The following is a 25,535-nucleotide window of genomic DNA, read 5'->3' as shown; positions in this document are numbered from 1 at the left end:
GGCTAGAATGATTCTTCAAGGAGGCCAGCCGCCAGAGTGTTTGTGCCAGGTTAGCCATTTGGTTCCCTTTCTGCACATCTGGTGACACACAGTGGCAGATGTCCCTGGCTATGCATACGAAGTCTGGGGCTCATTTTTAATAGCCTCCTTCTGTAGCCTCTCTGGATCCTGACTGAGCTTCTAAGGGTAATATCTGGACCTTCATAATGGGCATTCTCCCACTCTGCTGCTACCTCTGAGTTAAAGTGTTCCCAGAACTCCCACTGGCCCACATGGGCCAGCCCTACCACTCAGGACACCACTCTGTCCCTTGTCACTCTGGGCAGGATGCTGGCTTGTTAGCGCCTCACACTCGTGCTAAGAGGTTGAGCCCAGCAGCTCCCAACGAGTTTTTTTTTGTTGTTGTTTGTTTGTTGTTTTAAATCAAATACACATGCACACATAACCCAGAGTTCATGCGGGACCCAAGTCCCTCACCTACGTCAGAGGCCTTGGTTTTCCACTTGGCACATGCCCAGATGTGCCTGGCCAGACACCTCACCACACAGGCCCCAGTGTGGGGCTCACGGTGACCACTGCCTTCCTTCCACATGAAATAAGGAGCAGCTTTGCTCTCAGAGTCATAAAGTTCTTGTACCGCCTGGCTTTATGTGTCAACTTGACACAAGCTAGAGCCATCAGAGAGAGGGAGCCTCAGTTGATGGAATGCCTCCACGAGATCCAGCTGGAAGGCAATTTTTCAATTAGTGATCAATGGGGGAGGGCCCAGCCCATGGTGGTGTGGTGTCATCCCCGGGCTGGTGGGCTTGGGTTCTTAAAGAAAGCAGGCTGAGCAAGACAGAGGAAACAAGCCAGAAAACATTTCCCTTCCACAGCCTCTGCTTCAGCTCCTGCCTCCAGGTTCCTGTCCTGCCTAAGTTCCTGTTCTGACTGTCTCCAGTGATGGACTATGATCTGGAAGTGGAAGCCAAATAAACCCTTTCCTTCTCAACTTGCTTTCTGGTTATGGTGTTTTGTCGTAGCAATAGAAACCCTAGCTAAGACAATTTTCAAGGTGAACAACCATGTTTTCTGCCAAGCCTCTGGACTTTAGTTTTCTCTTTGAATTGAAAAGATACCCAGCCCTTGGGAAGCGGGACTGCCAGTTTGAGGTCAGCCTGGACTACATAGCGAAACTCTGTCTAAAGGAAAATAAAAGACTTCAACCCCCAAAACCATGCACTGAAAAAGGTCTCAGTTAAAAGGCACAAAGTTGTTCTCATCCTCTGAGCCAAGGAACAGCTCCTCTAATGGAGGTCCTACTAGCGCAGTTAAGGAAGGAGATAGCTAGGCTTGATGCTCACGTATGTCCCGTGGTACGAGAAACAGTACCATTCTCTCTGGGACTCTGCGTGTTTACCTACTCCAGTGTCTCAAATTCTCCCCGAACAGATGTGCACGCTTCAGGGTTTGGTTCTGTTGGACCTCTCGAGACCCCTCTACTAGGCTCCTGTTCGAGCCATTCTGGCTGCTGTGTGCTCCCAATCTGCACGTGTTCAGTTTCTTCTCTCTTCTAGGGCCCACCTAGCCTCTAGCCTGTGCTGCGATCTCCAGAGGTGTCTCGCAGCTCCACATGGCTCTACCCAGGGTGCGTGGCCATGTCTGTCTTGCGGTTTTGGTGTGCAATGTCTCCACAGGCTCAGGTGTTTGAAACTTGGTCCCCAGCTAGTTGTGCTGTTTTGGAAGGCTGTCAAACCATACGAAATGGAGCCTCGGCGGAGGAAGTGGATCACTAGGGGTGGGCCTCCCTCTACTTCCTCTTTATACTTTGCTTCCTGGGTGTGGATGCAGTGCGATCTGCCAGCCGGAGCTCCTGGCACCACACCTTCCCTGCTTGCTGTCACATCTCCTCTGCCATGGCCCCACCGTGGTAGACTGTGTCCCCTGGGAACTCTAAGCCAAACCAAACTTCCTCCCATTTGGTTGCTCTTATCAGAGTATTTTATTGTAGCCACAGGAAAAGAAACTGAGGCACTGCCAGCGTCTGCCATGCTCGTGATCAGAAGCCTCTGGTTTGGAAATGACCAGGTTAGATCCCAAACAGCTCACTGCTGTTGGGACCTGGGACCATTATAGGGACTGTCACTAAGATCAGTCGCTGAGAAGCTTCTGTCGGGCATGACTATGCTGGCTTCTGGGAGCAGAGGACCTGTATGTCCATGTTAGGTAAGTGCTCTGAGCCACATTTCCCTCGGTCTTCAGCGAGACTCTGAGTTCATCACTTCCTACATTCCAGACCATAGTTCCTGCCTTAGGGAAATAACGTACCCACCTTGGACCCTCAAGTGACCTGAATGGATCGTGTTTCTGATAAGTGGTCCTGCGCTGGGCACTAAACCCTTCACCTTCACCTCTGAGACCTATCTCCAGGCCCCATGCTACCCCTTAAGTAGCCAGGCTTGCCAGCTCGGCCCTGCCCCAGGCCTTTGAGACTTTGCAGGGTGCCAGGGTCTCCTTTCACTGATAGACTAGATCGAGTCCAGTGCATTCAATTACTAGATGGTCTGAAGGCGTGTGGCTGCATTTCCTGTTTGGTAGCTGGCTGGCTCTGCCACTCTCCCCTGCTTTAGAGCCACGGGGGAGGTTACTATCCATGCTCTGGTGGCCTCAAGGAGCTTAGAAAGCACGAGGAGCGAGGCGAGAGACGCGGAGGGAAAGTCAGCTGAAACCTAAGCAGGCATCATGGATTGCTTCCTGGCAGTAGGATGCGGCTGGGGAGGCATCAGTCATCTGCCTAGGGACCAGATGCTTGGTTCTCCCCAGACAATGCCAACTACTGGCTGCTGGCTTCCCCATGCCATCCTGTCTTCTCAGTGAAGTGGCTCCCAGTGGGCAGAGCCCATATACTTACCCCAGTGCCTGAATGGGATGCCAACTAAGCCTCCCAGAGACAGGACGGCTGTGCCTCTGGTCCTGTTGCTCACAGGGAGGCTCCCGGGCAAACTGGGCACGCCAGCCACATTCGAGAGTGTGGCAGCCCCTTGGGTCTTTCTCTGCACCGAACTGCTGGGTGGTGGTAACAGCAGCTGTCACACAGGGCCAGATGCCCCTCCCTCTGTGCAGTTTAGCACTTAGACGCTCAGTAGACGCATTGCTGTTTCCATGACAACTGGAGAGGACGCCTCCACCCTCCGTCTCACACAGCAATAAAGGCCAAAGACGGGCGGAGGCTGCACATCTTAGCCCAGTATGTCCACTTAGGGGTAATAGTAGAAGGTGAGCCTTGGGGAGTTGGGAGACCTGGTTCTCCCTTGATCTTTCTGAGGGAGATCTCCTGGCTTAATCTGGCCCGAGAAACAGGCCAGTAGGTTGTTAAGATGGAAGGTTCCCCTGGTGACATGCTCCTAACAGGAGTATCCATGGGTAGGGAGGCTTCCTAATGAGGAGGCTCACCCTCCATTCACATCAGAAAAGTGAGACAGGGCTCCAGGCCCAGGGAGAGGAGTCAGGGTGGCGATCCTTGAAGCAATCCTAGTTCATAGCCACAACCAACCTCCACCTTGGCTCAGCCCACCTTCCTGCACCAAGGAGAATCCTGGATAGACTGGATCACCTTAGGCTTGGTCATGGATATTGGCCTCAGGGGGAACTTGGGACGTATCTGGAGACAGAGAAGATGCCTGGGGACTTATTTCCAGTCCAATCTGGTTAGCTAGCACTCTTCCTTTTCCTGCAAATTTACACCTGGAGAATTGGATTAGGGAGGCTAAGGATTCAGTGAGCCCTGCTGCACTGGAGCCTGTCTGTGGGAACAGGACAGGACCAGACAGGAGCAGCGCAGGTGCAAGGGGTGGACTGGAGCTGAGGTGGGGCTGCTGTCTACAGCGTGCTGGCTCCTACTTGTGTTCAGAGCCCTCTCCCTCAGGATGGCCACTTCCACACAACTGTTCATCCTCCTCACCTCCTCACCCAACCTGGGCCTTACAGCTCCGTGGGTGCTCAGGGTACGGAAGCAGATGGCACAACCCAGCCTACTGTTCTGGCTCCGAGGGCCTGGCTCACAGCCCCTATTCCCTTTCTGCCTGCCCACCACTTGCTTGGCTCCACACACTACCTTATTTTGTCTCTGGAATCTGCCACTGGTCTCCCAAGTAGAGGCCCCGCCTACCCTAAAATCTCAGGTCCCTCCATTCAGTTCAATATTCCGTTTACGAGCATGCTTCTGCTTGACTTTCACTTTAGGGCTTGGAGTGCTCTATGGGGAGGAGCCTGTGTTAGTCCCTGCTTGGGGGACAGACAGCAGCAATAAGCAAAATCAACTTCAGAGAACCGAGTCCTTCCAGCTATCCAGAAAGACAGGAAACAAATGTGGAGCGTGGCCAGCTAGACGGTAGCACCGAGGATCGTGTCCCGGCTGGGGCAGCAGTGTAGACATGACCACTTGGGAGTCTGAGCTATCAGGATAAGGAGAGTCTCTGGTGGGGACCCACCTTCCTGTGTGTGCCTTGCGAGCATCCTCCAGGGGCTTCCATCTCTGGTCCACACATTTCCTGCCGCCTCCATGTGCCCACTTTCCCCAGAAGTAGCCTTGGCCATGTCTTTGTGCACATACGGCTCATCCTCTGGATGCAGACAGCTGGCTGCCTCACTGAGTCCACCCCTGAAGTTTCTACAGGTCCTAGCTTCAACCTCTTAGCACCAGGATGCTTTTAGCACCGTTCGGGCCATATTCTTGTTCATGCTCATCGTCCACTCACATCCATGACTGACCGTCACGGGACCTGCTGTCCTCAACTTGGGGCCATCTTCAGACAGGGCCAGATGGCATGGGGAGTAGCATCTCTGCTGCAGGTGAGGATGAGGGCATGCTAGGATGAAAGGAAGCTTGGGGGCCTGGTTGCCCACTTTGTGCCCCTGCTCTTTGGTATGGGGTACAGATGACCAGGGTGGTATAGGGAAGAGCTCCAAAACTTCTGTGAGGATGCCTAGGCTGTGTTTGGGGGAGGTGGCAGGTATCCAAATGAGGCTTTGAAAGAGTATGACTGGGGCTTCCGGCCTGTAGCAGTGACAGGTGGCCTGCATCATATGTAACTACAGCTCTGATGCTCAGAGGGCTGGTCGGTACGAGCTTAGAAAGGCATTGGGTGAGGTACTCAGCTTTAACATGACTGGGAACCATCGGATCCCGTATCTTGGCAGGTGAAGTCTTGGGTTTTGTATTTGTGAAATTAGCCCTCTCGGGTCAATCCCCTGGGCTCTGAGTACAGATGCTCAAGGTCCTGCTCTGTGTCTGTGCTCCTCTTGCTGGGGGTCCTGTGCATCCTGCTTATAAACCTGTACGGAGCAGAGACCCAAACCCAGCTGCAGCCTCCACCTGCATGCAGATAGCCCTGAACATGCAGAAGCCACTCTGATCCAGTGGCATAGGAGGGTTAGCCAGGAGGGTGGCTACAACTTGTAAAGCAAACATTCTGGATGTCTAGTGTGTGATGATACTTCATTTGTATTTTAATACATCAAGCTTGCCTGAATATCAGAGAGCAAAACAGCCACATGGATCAGCCTTACAGACCAGGCAGTGGTGACACACACCTTTAATCCCAGTAGTCACACTAGTTTGCCAAAGAAACCGGGTGGTAGTGATGCACGCCTTTGATCCCAGAAATAGAGAGGAATATAAGACGGGGGGAGAGGGGAAAGAGACAGCTCTCACTCACAGTCTCATTCTGAGATTCCTGGAGGCAGGATTGCCATTTCAGACTGAGGAAGAGGTAAGAGCCAACGGCTGGCTGTTTAGCTTTTCTGACCTTCAGGCTGAAGGCCAATTCCTGTCACTGGGTTTTTATTAACTGTGCTACGCTACTGTTCACCCTTTCCTCAGGTCTATTCTCGTCCAGTCCCCTCTACTGTCACCCTCTCTTCTCCCTTCTGCTGTCTCTTCCACCAAGGGCTGGCTGGTTGTCACCTAGACACACTAGGGGAGACCTACCTAGTTTACAGAGTACTTTGGGAGAAGCTCTCTGCTTGGCAACAAATGAGATTTCTCTGGGTTGAAGGTTGGGGCAGGGGTATGATCCAAACAAGTCCAGAAGTCAACCTCTGCTTACCCGTGTCCCTCCAAGTGCCCAGCGACAAGTGCAATATCACAGAAACAGTACACGCCAGGCCTGCCACTTCAAACAGCAAAGACTGTTTAAACAAGATAAGAGCTGTGGGTAAGGCTATACCCCAGGCTCTAATAACACGGACACGCTCGTCCTGAAACTGCCAGGAACAGCAGGTACTACTCCTTCCTGCCTCACGTAGCCGGAGAGCCTCCGGCCACCTCCTGTTTACCCATATAATGTGGAGGGGGCTGGCATGACCCTAGATCGTAACAATAGAAGCCACCATCTAATCCTGCCCAATTTCTAGGTAGGGAGGGGACAGTGAAGATCCTCACTGGGACCTATAGATTCGGAGGCCCCCAATTTTGCAGCCAGGGAAATATCTGTGCTTGGAACCCAAGTTTCTTCATCTGTGTGGTGGGGGCTGCCCCCTGCTGGGCTAGGGGCTCACAGGCTGCATGAGCGGTGTTCCAGGATACGACCCGGAGCAGGGCTCTGTGCCATCTGCTCACGGCTACTGCCCTTCTGTTTCTATTTATTTTGTCCCCAGTAAAACCCCGTAGATCTCTCTCAACATCCTTCTGCATGGAGAGCTCAGAGCCCAGGATGTACCACACGACTGCCCTAGATCCCATGATGTATCATGTGGAGTTGGATGAGGGGCTTGGGAGGCCAGCCTGGACCTGGGCCATCCAGATGGACACAGGTGGCCACACGACACACTAGGATGACTGCCAGGCTACAGCCCTATCAGCCCGTAGGCCCCAGTGTTAGCTAGAGAGAGGTGCCTAAGGTATCTGTCTATTTGTTGTTAGTTTGTTTCTTTAACTTACCCGATAGAGCTCTCTAGGGGCGTGAGTGGAACCATCAGCCATTGCCCTGTTTAGTCAGTGGCCTCTCAGCAGGAGGCCTAGCACCCCATAAGCCATCCCATTCTACCTTTTGTTTTGAATGGATCTCGGAAGCAATGACAGATGAGTTTTCAGGAGCTGGTGACTCTTTCTTGACAGCTGTTGGTTCAATTCCCAGGGGAGGAAGAATCCCACAGTATGACATGGGCTGTGGGCATCATATATCCAGAGATTGTGATTCAGGAATGTTCTAAGACTCTTAAGACTGGAACAGAAAACTACAAGATGCTAGGCACACTGACTCTGGGGGAAGTTGAAGCACCGAGTCCTGTTCACTGTCCATGCCCAGCAGGCCAGAAGTGTTGAGTGGAGGTGGGGGCAGAACTCGGGCTATGGCTCCTGTTCAGCTTACGGGTCTCCTTCCTGGCAGGAAGGTGCAATACTTCCCACAGTCCTAGTCTGCCTTTGTTTCTACTGAATTAAGAATCAGTCTCCTCTTGGCTTCTGTGCTAAATCTTGCTGACTGGATATAAGACACCACCCTTATCCCCACCAGTCACTAGCAGGAAGTTAATGGCCACCAGGAAGCAAATATCTTATAGTTTGGGGACTGTGGATTCAGATACAGGCCTTTGAAGCAAACTAGTGTGTGAAGTCCTCCTGTTTGCTCTCTAGGGGACCCTTGAGACTTTAAGTTCAACACACCACCTGGACTGTTCCGCAGGTACATGCTCAGCTGCAGAGACCCCCCAAAGCTTGTAAAATCCTTCACGGCAGGACTGGGCCATTCCTTTGAGGAACAAAGGAAACTGGGGATAAAGAGAGATCCCAGTGGGGAATGTCTGCTTATGGCCTACAGGATGGATTTCAGCAATGCTCACCCTTTATAAGAAAAGAAAGAGTACTTAGGTCGTCACCTGATGTCACCTGTCGGATACTGGGGGGAGGGGGGAGATGCTGTAGCAAGCTCAGCTCTGTCTAAAACTCGAGTTAAGGTGAGAGTGCTTCTTTGAGAAGAACGTATGAGGCAGTCACAGAAGCCAGATGTAACTTACTCTCTGAGTCTCTGGTAATAGAACAGGGGCCTGGAACCTGGGATGTTTGCTCCTGACTCCAGCATCCATTACTATGTGTGCTGAGGAGCCGACTGTATCCTGCCCTGAATGCAGCAGCTGCCTAGCTCTAGGGACAATGAGTTGGTAGGAGACCTCAACTTATTTATTTTTCTTAAATTCATCTATCCGGGCCACAGCCTTCCCCATTCTCCCCTCCAAGTCCTTCCCCTCCACATCTCATAACCCCATCCCCCAATCTTCTCTTCTTTCATCTCCATCCAGGAAAGAGCAAGGCTCTGAGAGCATCAACAAAACATGGCCTATCAAGCTGCAGTAAGACTAAGCACCTTCCTCTGTGTTAAGGCTGGGCAAGACCTTATGAGTATGAGGAACATGGTCCCAAAAGTCAGTAAAAGAGTCAAGAGACAACCCCTGTTCCCACTGTTAGGATGTTAGGAGTCCCAAAAGAGAGAGGATCAAGCTACACAACTACATATATATAATATATATATAATATATATTATATATATATATATGTACATAGTGCCTATGTCAGTCCCAGGCAGGCTCCCTGGTTGTCGGTTCAGTCTCCACGAGCTCCTATGAGCTTAGGTTAGTTGACTGTGTGAGCCTTCCCATGGTGTCCTGGACCTGTCTGGCTCCTACACCCCTTTAGGAGACCTCAGCTTTAAAGCTGTCTTTTCAGAGGAACCTCCGGAGCACACAGCAGGATGGAAGTACCAAGGACAAGGCTGCCTGCCTTTCCTGATTTCTTGCTCTAGAAGAGGAAACAACTTACACATTCCTAGCCAATGATTTAGTCCACACATAGGCAGAGAAGCCAGGTCGTGCAGGAATTCTGACGCATGGTAGGGTCACCCCCCAGTGTTTACGGTGGCAGGGACTGTCATAGACCAAGGGCTCCTGCGCTATCTGTTTTGTTTTTTTTCTCTGGGCCACAGTCCTCAGGAAAGGTACCTGGGCCAACCCTGAAGTCAGACTCTTGGCTTTCTGGATAGTGATCAAGGCTTTGGTCTTAGGATGTCATGATTATATCGCAGGCTTCCACCTTCTGGAATATTTTAAGAACCACAGAGTAGGTCATTAGGCCACGAGCAGTAATCAACAAAACAAAACAACAACAAAAAACAGATGAGAAGAGAAAGCTCCCTCCATGTAATGTGGCTGCTACCCATGGATGTGCTCCACGGTTCTTAGCACGAGACAGTACTCATCCAAGTCAGTATCTTCTGAGGTCTCTCAGCTTATTTACCAGACACCATTCCCATCCTGGCTTACTGGCAAAGTCCTGAGCCCACACACTTTACCTGGAGGAACTCCCAGCCTTCAAGCTGTTTTCAGTCAGGAAATACTTCATCCTGGGTGCCACCCAAATACCTAGCCCACCTCCAATCCTGTTCGTCCTGAGTTTAACCACTGTGTGACCCAATCCTTCCAGAGCAGACCGTGTGTTGGAGAGCAAGAGAAACCCCGGGGGTTCCACTAAGGCTGGGGCAGTCTAGGCTAAGGAATCACCAGGATCCAATGACAAGGCTGTCACTCAGAGTATTCTGGGATGATGTGGACATAAGCGGGTCAGGGAAAGAGTTTCAATAGGGCCAGGTCAGGAGAGGCCACTGACCTCTGGAAGACACACAACATGGATGCCCTGACAACAAGGGCCCAGGGCGGAGCAGCCACAGCATGTGGCGAGAACAGGTCTATAGTCCAGGCTGCTCAGCAGGGTATGGCCTCAGTCCTGCTAAGTCCAGACTGGGTCATGTAGAGCCTCCTGCTAGGCTACAGGCCTGAGTTAGAGCAGGCAGTGACTACGAGTTTCTATGTTGAGACTTTAAGTGGTCCATGGCCATGTCAAAGCAAAGTGCTAACCACAGGCTTTCTGTCTCCATCTGCTACGAACCTTTCTCATTTTCAGTCACAAAGGTAGGGTGAGCTGGTCTGTGCTAAGGTTATTACCCTGGAGCTGTGGCAGCATCCAACTCTGCTGCCAAGCTCTTGCTTCCCGTCTTTGGACAGGTGAGCCTCAAAGAGAGGCAGGTGCTCTGCCCAGAGCCTTTCAGGCCTGATCATTTCTCTTAAGTTTGCCTTGCTTGCTGGGGCTGGAAAGCCATATTGAAACCATGGCCTGCTCCTAAGTCATTTTCAGAATGCTACTTTTGCCTAGACTGTGGCCTAGCTGGAGTGGTACCCTGAGATTCCGCTTGCTTTCTCCTCTCTGCCTACTCTGAGAGGACAGGCTCACCCAAACACAGCGTAATCATAGGTAAGGGCAGGAGTGGAGGCAGACGAGGCTTTCGGGTTCCTGAGATGGAGCGGTGTTTTGACCCACACAACATGAAGGCCCAGAGTTCTTCCAGGTAGGACACACAGTCCAGAGCTTGTAGTTTTTGAGGGTGAGCACGAGGAGATCACACTTATTCAGTTCTACTTGCCACTACTCAAGGGAGGCAGGTGTCCTGTGGGGAGGGGACCTACCCATGGTCATGTTCTGCCTAGGCCAAGCTGCCCTGGAGGATTTGAAGCTCCTGTTTTAGGATGCTGGATCAGGATATCTAGCCCACCAGCAGAGAGGGGCAAGCTTCTCCCAGGCGCACAAGTGGGCAGGAAAAGTTGTGTAAGGCTATGGCCCTAGGTCTGATAGGACCTTAAGATAGGAACTTGGGCACATAGTAGTGTTATTACACTAGCCTGAATTTGTCCTCTGCCTAGTTCAGAGCATGCCCAGGGAGAAGGAGCACCTATCATTATGCCCTTACTAATAACGAGTGTCTCCTGTAGATCTCCAGGGAGCCTCACAGAGGGGCAAAGGGACTGTCCTGTCAGTACAGAAGCCTTTCTGCCCAGTAGGGTGGACCTATGTGTCCTGACCATTCTTCAAGGCCAGTCAAGGAACTCTCTCATACCTACCCTGACCCTCCAGGGCCCCTGCCCCAAGCCAGTGAGACCCCAGACCTTGCCTTCACTACCTCAGAGTCAGTTCTTGTCCAGTGGGAAAATTGTTTTTTCAGCTTCCTAGACTAGACAAATCCCTTAAAACAATAATAATCTGTGTCTTAAACCCCAGAGCTGTTCTGATGTGTACATAATGAGCAGAACTAATGCGCTCAGGAAATTAATTACCCACTGGCCAGGGCGGCAAGCGGACAGGAGGCAGATGCTACTCTGCCATGACTCTCTCGGTACAGCTCAGAGCAGGGTGTCTCTCTGAGTACCTGGCGTGATTACTGCTCTGGCAGCAAGGGAGCTCAGCCCAGGGGCCGAAACCACACCTCTTGCTCCTGGCAGGGCCGGGACGAGATGCGATGCTGGGGACTTTGTCCCACACTTTGCCATTCCTCGGCTTCAGGACAGGGTGCCCTCTACGGAGCTGTGATGTGCACAGCCCCAAACAGCCGCCGCTTGATTTCTGCTTTTGCCGGTTGCCCCAGCACTACCCAACAGATCTGGGACTGGATTCTCTATGGTTCAGATCAGAATGCCATTTGACCTTTGTCCCAGTCTCTTCAGGCCCTGTTGCTGATTTCTGCCCCCTCCCCCACTTTCATGCAAGCAGTTGACAAGGCAGAAGTGCCCCTCCTGACTTCTCTGGCCCAGGCCAGCTGTTTCAGAGGGTACCCACAGACCCGCCCAGGGGCTCCTTAACGCCATTTCCTCATCACTCAGAGAAAGACCAGGATGACTGCCATGTCCCTACTCTGCGAGCTCACCGGGCTGTGGGCCTGCACCTTCTAGGTGACTACTTTCCTGAATGATGCCTCAGGACGTGGCTCTCTCTGGGATGGAGGGTGTGCAATGGGCCCAGCTTGAGCTGACGGGTCTCTGCTCAGGTTGGCTTACACAGCGAGAGCAATGCTCAGTTCTACAGCTGTTTCTCTATGGAGTAGAGTTCTTGTAAGTCTGTGGAAAGGGAGCAGCATCGAGGCTCAAGCGCGGAGTTGATGATCCTCTGGCAAATGATCCTTCTCCAGCAGGATGGTAGCAACAGAAATGGCGTGTGGTCAGGGGGTCGGGGGGGGGGGAATTGCCAAGGAAGCATGGAGGAGGTGCAGACAAGCCACACCGCTCTGTTCCTCGAAGAGCCTGTGAGCAGTGACTCTTTCCAGTCATCATCTGCCGAGGCTGGCCCCTTGGCAGCATCTACCCACTAGGGTGCTCTGTCTGTAGACTGTTGGTCAATAGCAGCGGGCTGGGTGGGGATGGGAAATGGGAATGCTGGGTAGAGCCGGTCGATTTCTGTGACGTAATTACTGCCACCCGGCTGATCTGAAGCTAGCACTATGTCGTCAGACAGCTCGAAACTTCCTGATGACCAAGAGTTAACTCTGGCAAGCTGGTAAAAGCTGGACTGGCATACAGAGGGCTGTCAGGACATGCTCTTCTACAAGGAGGTGAGTACCTGGGACAGGTACTTGCCTCCCTTTCTTAAAACTGATCAGCACTAAGAAAGCCAAGTCGGAAGGGAGCCCCTTTCCACCCAAGCCAGGGCGTAAGCTGGCTGTCATTCTGCTGTGGTCAACAGTCTCGGAGAGCCAAGACCACAGTGCTTGTCTTGCTGTGCGTTCTGTAAAGGTATAGGAGGGCTACTGTGGTGGAAATGATGGGCTGATAAGAGCTGGCATCCTGGGACTGTATCCAGGGAATGGTTTCTAGTGACACCGTGGGACACACGATCAGTCATTATGGGAAGAATCAGCTGAATTCCACAGCCAAGCTCACAAGGATGCAATGAAGGCGTGGTACATGAATGAAAAGGTCACGTCAGGTGTGCAGAGCTGCACCATGCAGGCATTTCTAGTGTAGGAGGCAAGGACGTGTACCAAAAGCAAGCCCTAAATCCAACGGCCAGGGCCTGCTAAGGACCCACCAAGAACAAGAAGCCATTGTACAAAGGGGACTAATGGAACGGCCTTGTCCTTGGAAGCACCCAGCAGGACAAGGAAAGAGGGCCGGGAGAAGGCGCTGTTGACATGGGTGTTTATAGCTTATGTGTCTCTGAGAGCAGATGGAGGGCCTCAGCATAAGTATCTGAAACGCCATTTGGCAAGCCCAAAGGCCTTATGCCAGGCTGTTCTCCATTTTCTACCTCTCCCCGTCACAGGCTGAAGAGAGCACACTGCTGAGGCTTAGGTGAAGCTTGGGGTCCTAGGAGAACAGATTCCACCTCCCCGCACTGCCCGGGCAGACAGTATGGACAGCTGAGTGCTGCTCATAACTATTTCTGTAGAGTCTCTCAGGGCTGGGCCATCCAGGGGGCTACCAGTCCTTGAGACCCAAGCCCCCCTGCCATGCTACCCCACAAGGTCTGAGTTCTCGTCTCTGTCATCCCATCTCAGGGTTATGATTTGTGGACGTCATAAATGAACTGTGTGTGGTCCACAAGCCTCTCCAGAGTAGTTCTAAACACTAGGCCCTACTGCTGGAGCTGTGTCCCTAACTGGGTCAGGAGAAGGAAGCAGAGTGGGGACAGACACACTGCACCGAGGACTCCCGAGGTCCTGCTGCTGATTGTTAGGGAGCAGGTCAGCCCAGCAAGTCCCTCAGGTCTCCCATGTGACGTGGGTCCGGCAGGGGAGGGCGATGGCTTGAGTAGATGTATCACAGGCAACATGTACTATACAATTCAATCCCTGGCTGGCCGGGCTGTTAGGAGGTTGCGGAACCCTTCGGATTACGGCTTAACTAGCAGGGGCTGGTGGCTGGCGGGTAGGCCCCGAAGGTGGGACCTGCCAAGATGTGAACAAGCTGTTCTGCAGTCTCCTGCTCCCTCAGCCGCCATCCGTGCGATGGCAGACTGTGCACTCTGGAACATGAGGCAAGCATCAGTCTTTCCTCTCAAGTTGCTCTGTCAATACCTGGACACGTGATGCAGACACGCCTGTACATTCTTCCTCTGAAAAACTGCCTGGTTAAGCACACTAAGTAACCTGTAAGGTCCCTTGCGATCTAGTCTGTGCATGCTACGAGAGGGGCGTCGTCCACATCTGGCTCTCTCCCATTTGGAGCTTCTTCCTGCCGCCAGATGTAAGCTGTCCCATTATCCCCATCTTACCGCAGGCGCCTTGCGCTCCTCTCTTTGAGCTTCTTTTTGGAGGCAGGGTCTCACTCTGTGGACCAGACTGGCCCCCATCTCACAGAGCTCCACCTGCCTCTGCCTCCTGAGTGCTGGGATGAAAGGTGTGTGTTGTCATGCCTTTTAATTAGATTTTTTTTAATGAAATGCTTAAATATTTTTTTTCCAGGTTAGCCTTTAACTTGCAATCCTGCCTTAGCCTCTTGGTTGCTAGGTTTACATTCCTTAAGACACTTTGTTTTGAGGAGCTGGAGAGGCAGCTCAATGGTCAAGAGCACTTGCTGCTCTCGCAGAGACACCAGGTTCAGTTCCCAGCACCCATCCGGTGGCTCACAACCATCTATGACGTCAGTGCCAGGGAATTTGCTGCCTACTGTGACCTCTGAGAGCACCAGGCATGCACGTGATACACACAGACACATGAAAAAAAAAAACTGAGACAGGATTTCATATTAGAACCCAGGCAGGCCCTGAGCGCAAGATAATCCTCCTGCCCCAGCTAAGATCACAGGTGTGAGCTACTACACTTGACTTAAACTCCACTGAAAAGAAACTGAACACACCTCCTTTCAGGCTACACACGGCAAAGCCCATGGTAGCTTTAAAACACAGTGGCAGGTCCATACTGTGTTTTCAGGACAGTCCTAGAGATGCTTCCCTTCCTTTGGGGCACCCACTATGGGTCAGCATCCATGGGGTCTACTTCAGACAAGCTAAAGCGGGGTCCTCAGTCTCTAGCTCTTCCCACGCCTTCCTGCCTCCTACCCACTCCACGGAGCTGGCTGAATGCCCACTGTGGCCATAGCATAGTAGGCCATGTCAATGCTGCCCTGCCCTGGGAATATTGGGTCTAGACGGGGCTGCTGTCCTAGGAACCTGGACCTAGACAAGGGGCTGCTGTCCTAGGAACCTAGGAACCTGGACCTAGACAAGGGGCTGGTCTAGGTTATCTGCCTGGAATGTAGCTGCTGTAGACTCTCCTACCTGCAGAACTTGCCCCTCAGCCCAAAGTAATATGCCGCATCTGGCTGGTCTCCTCGGTTCTGTTGACCAGCTATCTGCCAGGTGAGCATGAGACCTCTCTGTGGTGAGCCTCACTGAAGCTCGGCTGAAATTGTGGGACTCAAGTGGTCACCACTGATCCCACATGGGAGCAAATGGGGGAACAGCCCTGGTAACTACGCCCGTTAGCTCTGGAAAAGGGGCAGGTGGCTTATGAGAATTACGCAGTCGCCATATAAGACTGTCCCCCTTGTGCCAATCAACTCCGTGCTGTCAGAAGTTGGCTTACATTCGCTCGTTCCTAGTGCTCCCACCCCCACCCCAATCAGGCCTTGTATCAGCCCAGCAGACACACAGCAGGGCACTGCGGGACTCGGGGTGGTGAGCTCTCTGTGGGTTTCTCTATGAGAACATTTGGCACTTTACAGCCATGCCTTTTAATCTGTCTCTTCTAAAGTGTCCCTCTACCCTTAAGTGGCTTCCGGTGTCCATTAGCTACTCTGCAAAGGGAGAGGCGAGATGGCAGCTGTCTGCTTCTTTCCGCTTCCACACGACCTGGGGTCCTGTGAGGGCTCTCACAGGTCACAGCCATGGCCATGGTTCCACATGGGCTGCTAGGGCTGTTTTATTCCTAGTTCCCAATCCGGTGGCCCCCGAGTGACCTGCATCTGTTATCTGAGGAGGACAAGGCCTCTCCCCTCTGTCTGTCTGAGCCCTGGAGCTGGCTCCGTGAAAAATCCCCAGATGGGAGGGTGTGAGGCAGGTGGGCAGTCGAGTGCTGCTGGCTGGCTCACCAGATCAGTCAGGGGGTGGCACACAGGAGAAATCCCCACATGTCCCTGGGATGTGTTCCGCCTCTGGTGGCAGCTGGGAGCTCACCAGACCGCACTGGAAAGCCCACCTAGGTTTGGAGTCTGCAGCCGCCTGTCAAGGTTGCCAAGGAGGCTGGAGACTCGGATGGTCTGAAGACCTGTCAGATCCTGGAGATGAGTGTATGAATCGTGGGCACACATGGCATGGCTCCTCGTATGTGCCTGCTGCCACACTCCACGGATGTCCTGGAAACCCGCACCTCCAAGGTGCTGCCTGCCCTGTGCTCACTGCAGCCCTGGCGCGCCCAGAAGCCTGGAGATGCTGAAGTTCTCCTTGGCAACACTGCTGACGCAGAAACCAGCAGGCGGGCTGGGGAGTGGGGGTGGGGCAATGGCTCCTTCTCCAGGCATGGGGATGGGAGGGGTATCACAGCCTCTGTGAGAGGAAAGGCAAGAGGGCCTTGGAGCTGAATAGGGAAAGAGAGCTCTGCCGAGTGGTGTACACAGCCTTGGCACAGGCCCCCAACTTCATTGAGCTTTTGCAAAAAGTAGTGTGGTCCGTTTTGGGTCAAGTCCTTGTTGGGGCTGGGACTTGCAGGGCATTCCGGGAGGGGGAGGAGGCAGCTGGTGGCAGCCCAGGCTCAGCATCTGGCTGAAGGGGAGAGGTGAGAGGTGCTCACTGTTGGCACTGGCAGGGCAGAGGGTGGGAGGGACGAGAGGAGGGCACTGTCTTTCCTTAGCGGCCTGTTTGTTTTCTATCGTCAGATATTACTGGTGGAGCATGAAAGGTCAGGACCATTTGGAATCCAGTGAATTCCCAGCTTTGCTAGGGTTTGTCATCAAGAATTTCCTTTTCTGGTGAACAACACTTCTTCCTCAGGCCCATGGGAAGAGCGGGGGGGGGGGAGCATAAGGGATGGAGGAGGTAAGGGGAGAGGGTGAGAGAAAGAGGGAGGAGAAGGGGGAGGGAGAGAGGGAGAGAAATGAATGAGAATAAATTTGTGTGTGTGTAGGCTCAGCTGTAAACCCCTCCCTTTAGGAGATGCCCTGGTAGACTTCAGCCTGGTTTCTGCAGGAGGTGAGCACGGGCCTCACTGAAATTCCCCCAGGGATGGGCCCGAAAGAGGACTAGAGATACGAGGCCACAGAGCCCCACCCAGTGCTCCCAGGGCCTATTCCCAGGAGCACCTTGCTTCCACGTGAGCGCGGATCCTGGCTGTTACAAACTACTCAAGAGAGGAGTGTGCAGACTCCAGGCTACGGCCAGGGAAGGCATCCAGTGAAGTTCTGCCTGAGATGAGTTCTTGTCCTGATGAGCAGAAAGGGAGGGACCGGGCAGGATGGCTGTGAACTGTGGGAGGGATGGAGAGCTGCTGCAAGCAGAAGCCACAGACAGCACACACAGAGAAGAGAGGTGACAGAGTGGCGGGTAAAGGCCAGGCAGAGCCGGGAAAGCTTGGGGCTGCTTTTGATGACAGATTCAGAGGGGGCAGAGGGGGTCAGGAAACTCAGGGACCAAGCATCCTGTCCAGGGATCCAGTACACTTGTGGGCAAAGCCTGCAAGAGATGGGACTGGGAGCCTGGTCCTGAGGGAATGTGCCATGCTTGCCCCAGAGGCCATCAGATCCAAGCCCGAGACCTGTGAGCATTTTCTTGCCAGCAGACGTGTAGAGAAATTACAGAGAGCCTTCCACCATACTGTTCCCATAATCAACCCCAGACACTGTGCTTTCCTTGCCTGACATCTGGGTCAACCTCCGACTCTGGTCTCAGGTCATGCTCTCTCCTCTGTTAGGATGCCACTTCTAGTTATAATCACACATGTTGCTGAAATGAAACAGCCAGAAAAGTTGGATGGGTGGGAACACTGAAGAAGGCTCACTCATAGACAGACACAGCCTGGACACAAGGTAGACCACAGGGGGCAACAGGGTCACCTACATCTATAGCTTATCATCTCACTCATTAGGAATAGTATCAATACCTGACACAGTCCCCAGGGTACCCGGCTGCTGGAGGGGAGGGGAAGAGAGCCCTGCCTCTGTCTTCATGGTCACTGATCAGGCTACAGGCTCTCACTATGGCCAGAACACTCAGACATCCAGAGCTGTGGTCAAGAGCCTTCAGTCTTCCATAGACACCTTTGGGGGACATGGGCCCAAAGTTAGAGTCCTTGGATGAACTCAAAGAATTGTCGTCACTTGCCTTAACTGGATCATCCTTGCCACTGAGCCCAGAGACCAGAGTTCCAAAGTGGAGAGGCTGCACCCTTGTCTCATAGCATGGTGGACGTTGTGTGCCCACAGAATCTTCACTGGCATCAATACCTTCCCCTAGGTACCACAGTTCCAGGCATCCACAACCTCACTCAGACTCTCAGAGGCTGTAAAGGGAGGCTCTGGGTATTTGTTCAGTGCTCCTGCCTGGTAGAGGGAAATCATCCCCAGGGCAGACCACTACCATCTGTCTGACTAACAGGCTCCCACGACTGCCATTCCTGGGGAGAGTGTAGGTAGCTCGGGCACCTCACCTTCTGCCTCAGTTGGATCCGAGCATGCTAGTGACCCCTTCCATGCAAAAGGCCTACATTTGCTTCCCAGTTTCTTCAGAAGCTCCCCTCACCCCTGTTCTCAAGCTCTGCCAGCTAGCCACTGAACCTAGGTCTCCTTCCGGTTGCTTCTCTGCCATCCCTTCTCATACACTGGTTTTAGGCCTAGGATAAGGGTCTCAAAAGATCAATGAGAAACCCCACAGCCTATACCCTAAGGCCAAGGCCAGGTCCCGGCCCCTTGGATTTAACCCTTCTTAACCAGATCACCTGCTAGTCTCTTCTCATCAAGAAGGAATCATGTTGCTATTCTCAGGACCTACGTGTTATGTGGTGCTGGTAGGAGCTTAATGGTTTGCTAGACTGCCACATGGACCACCAGGGATGTCCAGCCAGGCCTTGCCGTCCATGTCCTCAGCACGTAGCACAGGCACAATATACTCACTACACTGAGGCTGGGGTGACCTGGAAACCTGGGCAGTGAAGCCAAGCACTACAAGGGAAGTTCCAGAGTTCCATCCGTAGCTGGGGGAGGGTAGTCAAGAGTCAATATGGGTTGGGGGGGTCCTGCCTGGTGAGCTCTGTGGGGCCTAGGGGTGTGGTGTTTTGTGGAACGTGTCATTTAGGTCAAAGTGATGCTCCTGAGGCTGGGGGAGTCATGGGAAGCTGAGCTCTTACGGGGTACCAGCATGACTTTTACAACTTGACAGAAGTGCCCCTGAAGCCTTGTGGCATCTGTACACTCACCATGCTCCAAAGCACACTCCCATGAGCACAGAACAAGGGGTGTGCTCACCCCATCTCACGGAACCGCTAAAGGATCCATGTGGCCGGGCGAGGCTCAGTACCGGTTTTGGGCGAAGCCTCTTTTGGCTCACACGAGTCCATCTGCTTCCCAGGAACAAACAGTAGGAACCCAGGCTTTTACTCACCGTCTGGTTATCCTCATAAAGCTTCAGGTCATAGCCACTGAGCTCCACACAGAAGATGATGGCAGTGACGCCCTCAAAGCAGTGGATCCATTTTTTGCGCTCTGACCTCTGGCCGCCCACGTCCACCATCTTGAACGTGAGCTCCTTGAAGGTGAACTTGTTTTCCACGATGCCCGTGGTCATGTCCCGAGAGCGTAGGATGTCCTCCACCGTGGGGATGTAGTCGGGGGCTGCGATGCGCTCCAGGTCATTCAGGTAGTAGGCTGCGTTGTCCTCCAAGTGGTACTCACTCGAGCGGCCGAAGCAGGCCTGAGCCCCAGGGTCGGCCCACAGCCGGCGCATGACGCCCAGCAGCTCGGGTGTAATCTCACCCTTGCTTTCCGCCGGGCCAGTCAGTGCAAACAGCTGCACGGCATCGTAGGCACGGTCCGGGTTGTGGAAATCGATCTTAAGGGCAGCGAGGGCCCGAATGATACGGGTCAGTGAGTCGATAGCATTGTAGATGATGAGGGGCTTGTACTCCTTGCAGGCCTCCAGGTTGAAGCCGCCACTGTGGATGATCTTCATCTGCTTGACGATGGTGCTCTTGCCAGAGTTGCTGGTGCCCAGCAGGAGGAGTTTGATTTCCCGGCGCTGCCGCTGACTTTCTGAGCGCAGGTGGCGGTCAATTCTCCGGGACCGCCGCGCTGCCTCTTTTTCCTCTGAGCTTTGCCGACATCCCATGGTCTGGTCTAACAGCAGCAGGCCCCCCCGACACAGAGCACAGGATGGGCGCCTCTCCCCCTTTCGCCAACAAACAGAATGGTCACAGTGAGGGATGGTGAAAACGTGGGCTGGCGTGACAGGCAGACAGGAGAGACAGCTGACCCGGGAGTACTCAGCACCAGCTCTGGGGCAAGGCTGTGTCACACTGCAATCCCTGCCCCAGCACCTCTTCTCCTGTGGGCATGGCGCTCAGTGCAGCGGGACAGAGACCACACCCTCCCCTCTAGTGACACTCCACCTCCCTTGTCAGCAGTGTGGCCTGATTTGCCGTAGTCATTCCCTGTATTTGCCACGGTAGGAAGCTGTCCGCTTGCGTCTGCCTAGGCAGTGTCTGCTCAGGCTACTGCTGTCTGGTCGCTGGTTGCTGTGGCGATGCTTCTAAGCACGGCTGGAGGGCCCAGCGCTCCCTGAGGCCCCCCTGCCTCGGGCTGCTCCGGCTCCCCGCCTTGCATCCGGCCCTTCACCTAACGAAAAAGAGAGCAGCATGAGCTATCTCCTGGGCCCACCTCAGGCTGGATGGGGAAAGGGGTCAGCCACAGGGCCTCAGCAAACAGCAGAACGGTTCAACTCCCAGCCCCTTCGGTGCTTCAGGGCCAGTGCCCAACCCACAGCTAAACAAATATGCTTGGCCGAAGCCTTCCACTCCGCTGATCTGCTTGACGCCAGGTGCAGGTCGGACAGGAGAGAGCCATGCACAGCTCTTGCCTGCAGTCCCCATGCTGGATTCACTTTTGCCATGCCTTCCTGCCTCCCAGATCTGCCTGACCAGTCCCTGCTGAGTCTGTGTTTCTGACTTGGGCTCCATAGAATGACCTCCTGTGGCTGTCCACCATTCCAGGACATGGAGGAAGCTCATCCCCACTCTGCTTTGCAGTGTAGTCCTGGCCTTGTCCCTGCCTTAATGAAGTCAGGGAAACTGGGGCCCAACTTTCGTCCCTTTAGACCCAGGGCCCCCTCTGTGGTAGAGCCAGATGCATAGAGTCTGTGGAGTGTGTCAGGACAGACTCCAGCCCTGTTGTCCTTTCCAGGGGGTGGGGGGGATTAACAGGTGAGGGTACCACAGGGTCCTGAGTGTGCAATAGCTAGGCAGAGGTTTTGAGGAGTGGCCAAGGCCTGCCAATCAGGGCAATATAGTGATAATCTGTCTAGGGAGAGGATAGGGAGACTCTTAGAGAACTGGGCATTGCTGAGTCCAGGCGTGGCTGCTCTGTTTCCATCCAATCTAGGTTCAGGCTGAATCTTTCACAGATCCTATCCGGGCTATGGTGCTAATGAGGAACAGCTGGACTCACAGCTGGAGCCAGTGACACCTGTTGACCACCAGGGGGAAGGTTACCTATGAGATTCCTCCATAACAACCTGCTGGATGGCTGGGGCAGATCTCCTCCAGCAGGGGGCTCAGTTCTGCCTCTGACTGGGAGCCCAGGGTGGCCCGCTGCCATGACACAGCTCTAGCTTTCTTTCCTCTGATCTGTCTTTGCTTGGCTATGGTGCTGCGGATCGAATGTCCCCTTCCCTGATAGCAGGCTCTGGGGTAGAAGACCCAAAGCAGACGGCATTCCTAATCTAGGCAAGGGCCTCTCTCTGCCTCCACTCTTATGTGTGAGCAGCATGAGACCCAACCTACCCAACCTACCCAACCACCCACGTACTCCTTACCCATCTGACCTGGACACTTGGGAAATGGCAGCTCAACCCCCATGCTGTGTCTCTTTCTCCTACCCACACTAGACCCACGGTTCTGACTTTCTCCAGCGGCTGTAGCCTTTAGTCTTCAGGGTGTAAATCTCTTCACACCGCCTTTGACCAGGTACCCTGCTGTCTCTCAGCACCTTGGGTAATTCACTCCACATCTCTGAGCTTGCCCCTCATGCTCACTGATATATGGGAGGGGTAGAGCGTCTAGCACAGACAGGCCCTGGTACTCTGAAAGTATCAGCCAATAGCAGTCACCACCCAGCTTTTCAGTCACTGGGGACATCGTCACGGTAATACCTCCTCAGCCAGACTCCGTTATCCCCCCGCCCCACTTCTGCCTCCACAGTGGCCCTCAGCTGCGGTGTGACAGGCAGAACCTTCCATGCTGATGCTGCCTGTGCTCTTCCCCTTGGCAAAGACTGCGAAGCCAGCAACCTGCCCTGGCTTTAGCTCTGCCATGAGCAGGGCAGTGCTCAGTGCACAGCTCCCCCACCTCCCTGCCCCGGGGCAGGTGCTGGAGTAGGAGACAGGGAGAGAAGGCGAGGTGAAAGAAAGTCTCTACGTCTCTGCAGTCCCACCGCCTAAGCAGCTGTGGAATGCGCCAGAGACATCATCCTAGGTGTAGAGTGGCTCGGAGTAACGATTAGATGTCATTCGGACCATCTCAAGACGTCTGAGAACGGAAGCCTTGGGCCGCACGTGCTCAGTGGTGGCACACAAACAGCACACGCTCACGTGGGCACTGGAGCCACACTCCGGTGTGTCTGTGTAGGAGGTAAAGGTCTGGGAGCCACTTCCCAGCAGTATGGAGTTCCAGGGGAGTCCCTGCCGTGCATTTTACCCATCACCTACATTTCCTTTCGTGAACTTTCCTTAGGTAAAGGGGTTTGTAAGCAAATGCATGGCGTTGATGAGGCCCTGTCTCTCATCACACTAGGGCTTGCCTGAGCCTCTCTCTTCATGGTCTGTGAGCAGGCAGAGGTCAACGCGGACGGCTCCTGGTCCACACTGATGACCCCGGGTACAAAGGTGTGTACCACCTTTAGCCTGCTGTGTGTGTGTGGGTGTCTTTCCAGGAAGATGTCTTTCTAGCAGATGCTGGGGGAGGAACTGGGGGGAGCACTAGGAGGGATCACTAAAGGGGAGCATTGTGGGAAGTAATGGGGGGAGCTCTGGAGCCAACACAACTTCATGTCAGCATGAGGGACAACACCCTCCTTCCTGAGGTCTGGCTGAAGGCGTTCCTTGCTAACATCATATTCTTCGGTATTTTCAAAGTCAAAGGAATAGCCAGGCCTCACCAGCCAGTTCTCCTTTATCTGGATGGCATTAGTGGCAAAGGTCATCTGGAAAATGTGGAGCTGCTAAATGAGCCCCCCAAAGTGTCTGCTGTCAAGACAAGCAGGATCCTTGGGACAGGTTTCAGCTACGATACTATCAGCACAGTCTAGTCAAGATAGGTGACCCCTACTCTAGGTAGGGGACCCCAGAGTCATGATTCTTGAGGGATGGTAGGACAGCCCCCTGCCTTGGTCCAGAGTTGTATCTGAATAGAAGAGCCTGTCTACTTCTTGGCGGTGGACACCTATCTGGCCCTGCCCCTCCCACAGTGTGGCCCTGGGGAGCCCGTCAGGCCCTGCTTGCTCTCCTTGGCTACTCCTGCTGTAGGTGTCTCTTGCTGGACGTTTGCCTGCTCTTTGTAGGTCAGTTCACACGTGTGAGGTACCTCCCCGCCATGCTGCTGCTACCTCCGCACTCTGGCTGTTCTGCAGTGTCTCCTGCCATGCACAGGTTTCTCTATGGCTGGTGAAACTGTGGTGTGGGAGAAAGATGGACAGCTGTGAATCGAGGAGAGAGTGGCTGTGAGCAGGCGGGGCACCAAAGCGGGGCACAGTCCTACCCTACCTGTCCATCCTGTTCCTGCCTTGGCGACCCCCTCCGCAGCACTGGATCTTGAGAATGAAGAGAAGCAGCCTGGCCTTGGGTCTCAAGTGGCGGGCGAAGGAGTTTCTCTGTTTATGGACATGTGATCTGAATTCCAGGAAATGTGTTTCATCGCCACGAGGCTGTGGGGGAACTGGGAGAGCATGGTGGGGGGCAGTGGGCTGCCATCCGGGAACCCTATCTATTGCTGTCTAGAAACCCAGAGCCAAGGGCTGGTCAGCTGGTCCTTGATAAGTGGGCATTGGTTGCTAGGGGACAATAAGGGAATAAAGGGGAAACTGTGGTCAGGCAGTGAGTTTGTGTCATGGGAACTACATGGGCAAGCAACTGTCACAGTGAGGGCATGGTGGAGTTATCCTCTGCTAGATCACCAGGGTGCCAGATAGCCAAAACTTGCAGCAAACACGCGGATGATCCTACCCAGAATTCTTTTAGCAGTGGAACTGGGGGATGATGACAGATGCAGAAGTCCAGCTGTTCTCCAAATGGAACCCCAGCCAGTCCTACCTGCCGAGGTCAGGCTCTGTCAGCTCTTCCTCTGAGTCTACCTGGATTTTAGTGGGTCTTGAGGGACTCCTCAAATCTCAGAATGGAACCTGATGTCATCAGGCTAGAGGCTCAGCGGGTGACCACATATTTTGATGTTCCCTGTCCCAGAAACTGCTCATGGGCTCCCGGGGTGATACCCAGGATCTACCAGTATCCTTGGGTATGGCCAGAAATAACAAAAGTACTAGACAGAGGGGAGAGGCTTGTACAAAGGTTTGGAATGCGTGGGTGTGGGCAGGAGAGATGAGCCACTAAGGGGAGGTCAAAGGGCCTCAGCAGAGATGAGAAAAGGACAAGGCAAGGGGGAGGGGCATGCCAGAAGAGACGCCTAGCTGGGCTCTTGGTTTTCCTTTGTCCTAGAGGAATAAGAAAATGGCCTGAAGCTATGTGTGCAGATGTGTGTTTGTGATAGTGACATGTATGCATTTATGTGCATGTGTATGTTTGTGTGTGTGCTCCTGCTTAAATATTATCAGTTCCACAGAATCGTGTGTGTGTGTGTGTGTGTGTGTGTGTGTGTGTGTGCGTGTGTGTATGTTCTATTAAATATCAGCGCAGCTGTTCCATGGGATGGGGTGGATGTGTCTGTGTGTAGTTCCACATGGCATCCTGGTACCCTAAAAGCGAGGTGGCCATGGGCAAGAGGAACCAACTGTGGTGCAACGGAGAAGGGGGCTGGGAAAACCAGCCAGTGCATTACCTCACACTTACTTATAAAGCTATGGCTTTGAGCTCTGGAGCTTGGGGTTGTCTGCACTGGGTAAGACAAAGACTGAGTCCCTACACTTGCTCTGGTAAAGACAACAAAATCAGACCACAGACGGGGCAAAAACAGCAGCAAGTGACAAGGTGTCAAACTTGCTTGTAAAAACGGAGCTCCCATTAGGAGGGGGAAGGTCAAAGGTGGAGTACACAGGCAGCAAGCCTACAAAGGTGGGTAAGGCTGGCTGCCTAGCAGGTGACAAATGACCGCAAGCAATTGGCAGAGGATGTGCATAGGTGGGCATCTGCGGATGCGGGAGATGTTGGTGAAAAGGCACCTGTGAGAGGGCTGGCAGGACAGCTGGAGTGATGATCCGGTGGCAAATCAAAAGCCACTATTGGAGAGGAGATGCTGAAAATGGCAGGCATTTGGGGGTGGGCGGTCAACTCTCCTTGGAGTGTGGGACCTCAGTACAGACGCCTGGACTGTATCAGTCAG

General features: G+C 53.5%; 2 protein-coding genes across 4 annotated transcripts in view; one reads left to right on the top strand and one right to left on the bottom strand.

Annotated features, from left to right (window-relative positions):
* Nucleotides 1-25,535, top strand: part of Rsph14 (radial spoke head 14 homolog) — a 111,243-nt gene that overhangs the window by 22,007 nt on the left and 63,701 nt on the right. The window lies entirely within an intron of this gene.
* Nucleotides 1-25,535, bottom strand: part of Gnaz (G protein subunit alpha z) — a 50,425-nt gene that overhangs the window by 6,471 nt on the left and 18,419 nt on the right. The window contains exon 2 of the mRNA XM_005360180.2: nt 19,379-20,607. Coding sequence (XP_005360237.1) covers nt 19,379-20,101 — 723 coding nt within the window. The 5' untranslated portion in view covers nt 20,102-20,607. The remainder of the gene's footprint in view (nt 1-19,378; nt 20,608-25,535) is intronic.

Source organism: Microtus ochrogaster, linkage group LG2, assembly GCF_000317375.1.
Source record: "Microtus ochrogaster isolate Prairie Vole_2 linkage group LG2, MicOch1.0, whole genome shotgun sequence".
In the NCBI taxonomy this organism is placed as follows: Eukaryota; Metazoa; Chordata; class Mammalia; order Rodentia; family Cricetidae; genus Microtus; species Microtus ochrogaster.
The sequence above is the reverse complement of the archived record's forward strand: the minus strand, read 5'-3'. Positions and strand labels throughout refer to the sequence as shown.